This window comes from Phalaenopsis equestris, unplaced genomic scaffold (assembly GCF_001263595.1).
Source record: "Phalaenopsis equestris unplaced genomic scaffold, ASM126359v1 Scaffold001078, whole genome shotgun sequence".
Taxonomy (NCBI): domain Eukaryota; kingdom Viridiplantae; phylum Streptophyta; class Magnoliopsida; order Asparagales; family Orchidaceae; genus Phalaenopsis; species Phalaenopsis equestris.
The window spans coordinates 163,059-169,573 of NW_018165517.1; the positions used below are offsets into that span (position 1 = coordinate 163,059).

At 37.0% G+C, this 6,515-nt stretch overlaps 1 protein-coding gene across 1 annotated transcript; it reads left to right on the forward strand.

Moving 5' to 3' along the window:
- Positions 1-3,188: 3,188 nt before the first annotated feature.
- On the forward strand, positions 3,189-6,374 carry LOC110032985. The gene is made up of 4 exons (XM_020736800.1): positions 3,189-3,807; positions 3,885-4,168; positions 4,902-5,025; positions 5,933-6,374. Exons 1-3 carry the CDS (start codon positions 3,531-3,533, stop codon positions 4,956-4,958), a joined length of 618 nt encoding a protein of 205 aa, XP_020592459.1. The 5' UTR covers positions 3,189-3,530; the 3' UTR covers positions 4,959-5,025; positions 5,933-6,374.
- Positions 6,375-6,515: the final 141 nt, after the last annotated feature.

The window sequence follows — 6,515 nt, forward strand, 5'->3', positions numbered from 1 at the left end:
GCTCCGATCAATCATCTTTCATTGATCCCAATGCTTTATTCTTTCAATACGATCCTGATGCTCCGAATGTGTGGTGAGCGTGGATAGTGTTGTCAACAAGAAAATGAGCAATACCGAGAATAATCCCTTTATAGAGACACTTTAAACAAAAAGCACACAAGGGGAAATTGCACAACCGCGGATTCACTACATTTATTCCTTGCAATTGGCGATCTCCAAGAAACTTCATCTCCTCTTTTTTTTTTTGTAGATCTGCTCCCCACTTTTAGATTTAGAGATTTCTTATGCTTCTACCTCCCTATTGCGCAAAAAACTACACCGTCGGTATCCTGGCCAATTTTCTCACTAATCATTTATTTGCCCCTCAGCGACCGGTCCTCTCTCCCGCATGAAAATTCCTCTCACCTGTCGTGTGGCATTGAGAAGATGCTCATCTCCAATGTTTAAAGTCATAATAAGAAATGTATTGTTGAAATCCACAGTCCCTCCCTGACTATTTGTGAGACAACCATCATCAAGCACCTAGGGCAAACGTGTTGAAGACTGACGTATTTTCCTTCTCCACTTCATCGAAAGGCACAACAATGTAGAGCCTCCTCCACATTGCCTCTGAGGATCCTTCCCTGCCATTCAATTTCCTCTGATTGGCTGCCACTTCACTGACCGACCCCAACATTTTCTTCTATCTGTTTTCAGCCAAATGGCAGCCATTGTAGAGCCTCCTCCACACGGCCTCAAAGGAGCCTTCCCTGACAGTCGATTTCTTCCGGCCGGTCGCCACTTCACCAGTAAACCACCACTTCACCAATCGGCTCCAACATTTTCACCAACCGATATCAACTGGTTGGCAGCTACCTCGAAGACCGTCCAAATGTTCGTCTTCTCGCCATTCGGCCACATCGCCGCTCCGGTTGGCCACTCTGCTCCAACCCAAAACCATGAGGAAGGTAACTTACGAATCTGTGACTTTATTTTATCCAAACAGACAGCCTGACAAAAGCTAGGCTAAATCCAACTGTCGGCCAACCGCTTCAACGTTCATCGACCTTGCATGCCGGTCATATTCATATATATATATACAGTGCCTATATATATATATAGTAAATGCTTATTCATTTATATATTTACCTGCATGCTGCTCAATTCTTTCCTAAAAATAAAAATAAAATAAAATAAAATAAAAGAAAGATGATTTACCATACACACCACTCACTTCTTTTTTCAAAGTAAAAATAAAAATAAAATAAAATAAAAGAAAGAAGATTTACCATACACACCACTCACTTCTTTTTTCAAATATATAAATATATAAACAATATATAAAGTGAAATATACAAATGAATATAGGCAAATCACTGATTTATGAAGATTTTATGGGTATATGATATTTCAAACGAAACTTTTTTTATATCTAGTGTTTTAGACAAATAGAATTATTATTATTTACATGCATAAATTTAAACCTATTTTGTTTTATGTATCTAGAAGTTTATTTTAGGCAATTTTGAATAATCATAAGCACACAAAGGATCCATCTTATTGTCCTTAATGTATAAATTAATTTATGGATGTTTCGATGTCAGGTTAAAATCCATAGCTCCTTTTTCTGGTGTATAAGCATTTTATTTTCTTCAAAGTATACTCTATGATACATGCACATAATAATATTTTGTATATATATGTGAGAGATCAGGTTAAAACATGGCGAGGTCAAGGCGTCCATGCATGCTGGTGGCCAGTCGATACTCTGGGAACTCGAACCCAGCTAGTAAAATTGACAGCGACGTCAGTTACGACGCCATAGACATCTATTGGGTAAAACACCCTCAAGGGCAAGTCACGAGACTTTCATTTCAACAAGCTCAAGTCTCATAATCCGCGTCGGACGTTTGCACATCAGCCATAGTCTCTGTGAAGGATATGACAACAATAATCCCGGAGTGGAGTCGAAGCGGTATTCTCCAATAGTGAGGGGACCTAATCTAAGACGGAGGTTTGACCGGACTACCAAGGACCCATGCAAGTGAAAGGTTAGAACACAACTTCTATGCTCAGAGAAGATTTGCCACCCGACAGAGACAAGCTCTCCTAGGAGTGTAAAGGGATCGTCTTCGAGCCTTGAGATTATTCGCCTCTCGGCAGCGACAAACTCCGTGAGCGGTGTAGCGTGATTACCTTCGATTCTTGAGATGATTCACCGCTAAGAAATGACAAGCTCCATGAGGGGCGTACAAAGATCTTTTTTGACCCTTGAGATAAATCACCATCCGACAATGACAAGCTCCGCGATGGGTGTACAATGATCGTCTTCAACCGTTGAGATGATTCATCACTCGGCGGCAATAAGCTTCACGAGTAGTAATGGGCATACCATCCAACAGATGGAGCAAATGATACCAGAATAGAGCGTTTAACAGAGAGTATCAATAGCGATTTATATATGTGGTTTGTTTGATTTATAAATTTCATTGTCCTTATCACATTCTCAAAATTGGTATGTATGGATCTCAATACAATCCAACGACTCAGATAAAAAGATCAGAATACCCAAAACATCTTGTACTCACCCCTTCAAAGCAAAGGTATTGTTGTAATTTATTTTTGGCCCTATCATTTATAAATAGGAGGGTCCTTTCACTTAAATGAGAAATTTTATTCCCCCTCTTGTAACTCAATTATTTTAGTGAAATAAAATGGGTCTAAGAGCCCTGAAGAACAACCCCCATTCACCCCGACATGGGAAAGGCCTCATATTCTCTCCTCTCTCTCTTTCTCTCCCTCTTTGAATCTCTTTTCTTCGGTCCAAAAGTTCCATCCCTTACGCGATCTACCGAATACATTTGAATTCAATACTGAACCACCTAATTACAAGAACTTTTCTTACTTAGGGCTCAAAATGATGTGTAAAACAAACAACATACTACTACAAATAGTCATAACCCATAAAAAATTTAATATACGGAGCCTAGGGTTTAGGGTTTAGAATTTAGGGTTGTGACTATTTGATAATAGTATGTTGTTCCTTTTGATAAAATAACATACTACTATTAAATAGTCATAAATTATAAATTGTTTTATCATAAATTATAAATTTATAACTATATTAGTAGGCCTTTTTTTAAAAAAATTATAAATTTATGTGTGAAAGAGATCTTTTAAATTTTATAAACGGCTTAATTTGTGTCCGGCCGTCTGTAAAATTTTCCCCTGAAAGAGCCTCCTTTTCCCTTCACGGAGCCGATCTTCACCATGGAGGAAGCTTCTGTGGGCCCCAGATGCCGTCAATCTCCACCAACGTCGGCGACCATGACTAGGCTCACACGTCCTTGGACTGCAAAAATTAACCCCCTTCACGCGGCTGCGGAGCCGTTGATGGAATGCAGAAGAAAATTCGCAACCAACCGCTGTCCTTCCTTCAACATTTATCTCCCCTTTCACTCGCCGCCGTCTCATCTCCCATCGATGCCCCCCCGACCTCTGGTATCGTCTTCCTCGCCTCGATTCTCCTTCTCTGAGAAGAGTAAACTGCCATGAATTCGAAAAAGGAGAGATTTTGGAGCCGTGCATGGAGAGGGGCCAAGATCCTCTTTTTCGTTGCTAACATGCTCGCCTCTCTCTTCCTCACCTGCGCTCCTCCGCTTCTCATCGTTCTCCTCGACCTCCTCCTCCCGTCAGCCCTCCTCGCCGCCGCTAGCGGCCCAGCGCTCTCCTTCTCGGACTATGCCGCCCAAATTAGAAGCTATCGGTACCGAGCTTCCCTGGTCGACTTGCCCCTTGTATCTGTAACAAGATCCATGGTCATATTGTGTAAGTATGTGAGCGGCTGGAATGACTGCTAACTGTTTGATGAATTTTCGCTGACAAAAAATTTGCTTTGTTTCCAGGTTTTTATTTGTTCTGTGGTGGGCGAGGGCTGTTTTTGGGAGTGGCGACCCTCTGCGCGTCGATTTCTGCAGGGTTTGTGTCCATGAAAGCGATCGCTATGTTTGGAGCTGATGCAGTGCCGGGAAAAAGGCAGCTGCTTTCGTTTGGGGAGAAGGAAGGGCCAGCAGTGGAAGCCCTGTTCTTGGCCTCTTTAGCTCTCGCCATGGCTCATGTGATGGCTGCTTATAGGATCAGCTGTCGAGAGAGACGAAAGCTGCTTGTGTACAAGATTGATATTGAGGCGGTATGATTTTTTCTAACTTTCTCAGATTTATTTTTTCTTTTTACTTTAAATTATTGGTAGATGTTATAAAATAACTTCCTTTTTCTCTGGTTCAGTTTGATATGTTTAAGAACTATTACAAGATGGGAACTTTAGTCTCCTGATTTTTAGCTGAGTTTGAGTTTGAAAGTAAAAGTTCAAAACGGAAATTTGGGGAGGAACCTTTTTTGCAGGATTCATGGTGGTAATCTAGAAATTAGAAATCCAATCATTTAACAGATAGCAAAAATTTAGTACCTTTTTAAATTTCTTTTGAATTGATTATGGTGCATTCAATGTTAAATTTGTCTGTACAGACTTTCCTATTGAAAATATGGAATTTAAACCTACAGAAATTTCATTATTATGAGCATGCAGGTAGTTAAACCTTGCTAAATCCTGATAGATTGTTGAGATTGAGAAATTCTTAAATCTTTTAGATAGTTTGGCCGTGAGTTTTAACAATTTTTGGATTTAGCCAATAATGAAGCTGAAACATTTATCAAAATAGTAACTTTTAAAGTCCCTAATAACCTGTGGCAGAATTTGAAAGCTAAATCCTGCCTAACACAAGATACTAAACAGTGCCTTTCAGTGAATATGAGCTTCATTTCAAAAGTGAATTATTTTTCATAATATCTAACAAAAAAATTGATTTTTTTTTTTCTGATGCAGGTATCCGCTTATAAAATTGATTTTTTTTTTTCTGATGCAGGTATCCGCTTATAAAAATGAATTCTCTAACTACCATAAGATTGCACTAAGCGAGTAAAGCATGGTGGCATCATTGAGATACAAACATGGTCTCATGTTGCCACCTTTGCTGACTGGATTTTCAGGTCAGGATATCAAATTCAGTTGTCCTGTTACAGCTTATTTTTTATTTTATTTTTTAAATTTTTATCATTTTTTATGCATGGAAACATTATAATTCAGTTCAACTCAAAATTATTCAATTAAGCAACCTTCAGCATCATTTCTGCTTTAAGCTCTTCAGTTAAAAATAAATTAAGGCAGTTAACCTCTGATTAACTTACAGTTTCTCATCATGAAAAAGACTATATTTCCTTCATATTAACATAGAGATCATGGTTTTGAAGCATACTACTAGGATAATGTTTAGGTTTGGATATCCTGCTCAAATTTTAGCAAGGATAGCTTTTAAAATATGAGGCATTTACATACACACCATCAAATTCCTATGTTTTTACACATTTAACACCTAAACTTTACTTTTCATATTTATAACACCCAACTCTTTCACATCATATAAAAAAATCTACTATTTTAAATTTGCAAAAGTGAAATACACATTTTTATGCATAGATAATGGGGAATATATGTAAAAATTAAAGTTTTGGTATTAGATATTTAAATACATAGGAATTGAATGGTATGTATTTAAATCTTCCTTAAAAATATTATGTTTGCTTGACAATATTTGTGATATATTGATAGCCAATAGAAACTTATATTACAGAAATGACAAACCTGAAACACAACTATTTTAAGACTTGGCCAAGATTTAATCAAATTGTTTGAATTCAATTTTTATTTATTTATTTTACTAAAAATAGTCTCTCTGCAATTTAAAGATAATTATTTGTGCCAAATTTGCAATTAGGAGCTTGATGTGTGCTCTTTGCTATAATTGATCAGCTCTAATTTTTATGTTACCGTTGGACCATATAAACCTTCAACAATGTAACGCATAATCTTAGATGTCATTTGTCTTATTTTTTGCAGTTAAAAGAACACTGATTTCAGGCAGCAAGCGCAAAGGAAATATTCTCAGCATCATTGATTCACAGGAGGGATCCAGTGGCACTGTATGTAAATATAAATACTATAGGATAAGCATAATTGCCATTTTTTGGCAATTTATTCTCTTCACTTGAGAGCAACATTTCAGAGAAAATGAATGTAAATAGGTGAATTTGAGGGAATCAGTTCATCTTTAATAATTAGATTGTAAAATTAGACTGTGAAGTTCCCAAATCTCAGCCATCCAATCCACTTTGGATGATTATGATTGTTTTTTGATCAAAATCATAATGATTTTGAGAAAATAAAAATCAATCTCATGCATGCAAAATGAATTAGAAAGCTGGGATTAGAGATCTTTATCCTCCTATTATCATGTTAATGGGAGAGGTTCTAAATTTAGTTAGTTGGTGAAGTGTATATATATATAACTTTTTAAATATATGTCAGTTTAAATTTATTGCAAATTAAATCTTGGCTTGTTAGTCTTCTCTTCTATTTGCTTATGTGCTGCTTAAAATTAAGTGTTTATTGATTATGCTAAAAAGCTCATGCTATATATATA

What these genes read in the sequence shown, in the direction of transcription:
- LOC110032985 (XM_020736800.1), top strand. Translation starts at nt 3,531, where the DNA reads ATGAATTCGAAAAAGGAGAGATTTTGGAGCCGTGCATGGAGAGGGGCC. An exon ending in AAGATCCATGGTCATATTGT is followed by an intron (nt 3,808 to 3,884) that starts GTAAGTATGTGA and finishes CTTTGTTTCCAG; the next exon opens with GTTTTTATTTGTTCTGTGGT. An exon ending in ACAAGATTGATATTGAGGCG is followed by an intron (nt 4,169 to 4,901) that starts GTATGATTTTTT and finishes TTTCTGATGCAG; the next exon opens with GTATCCGCTTATAAAAATGA.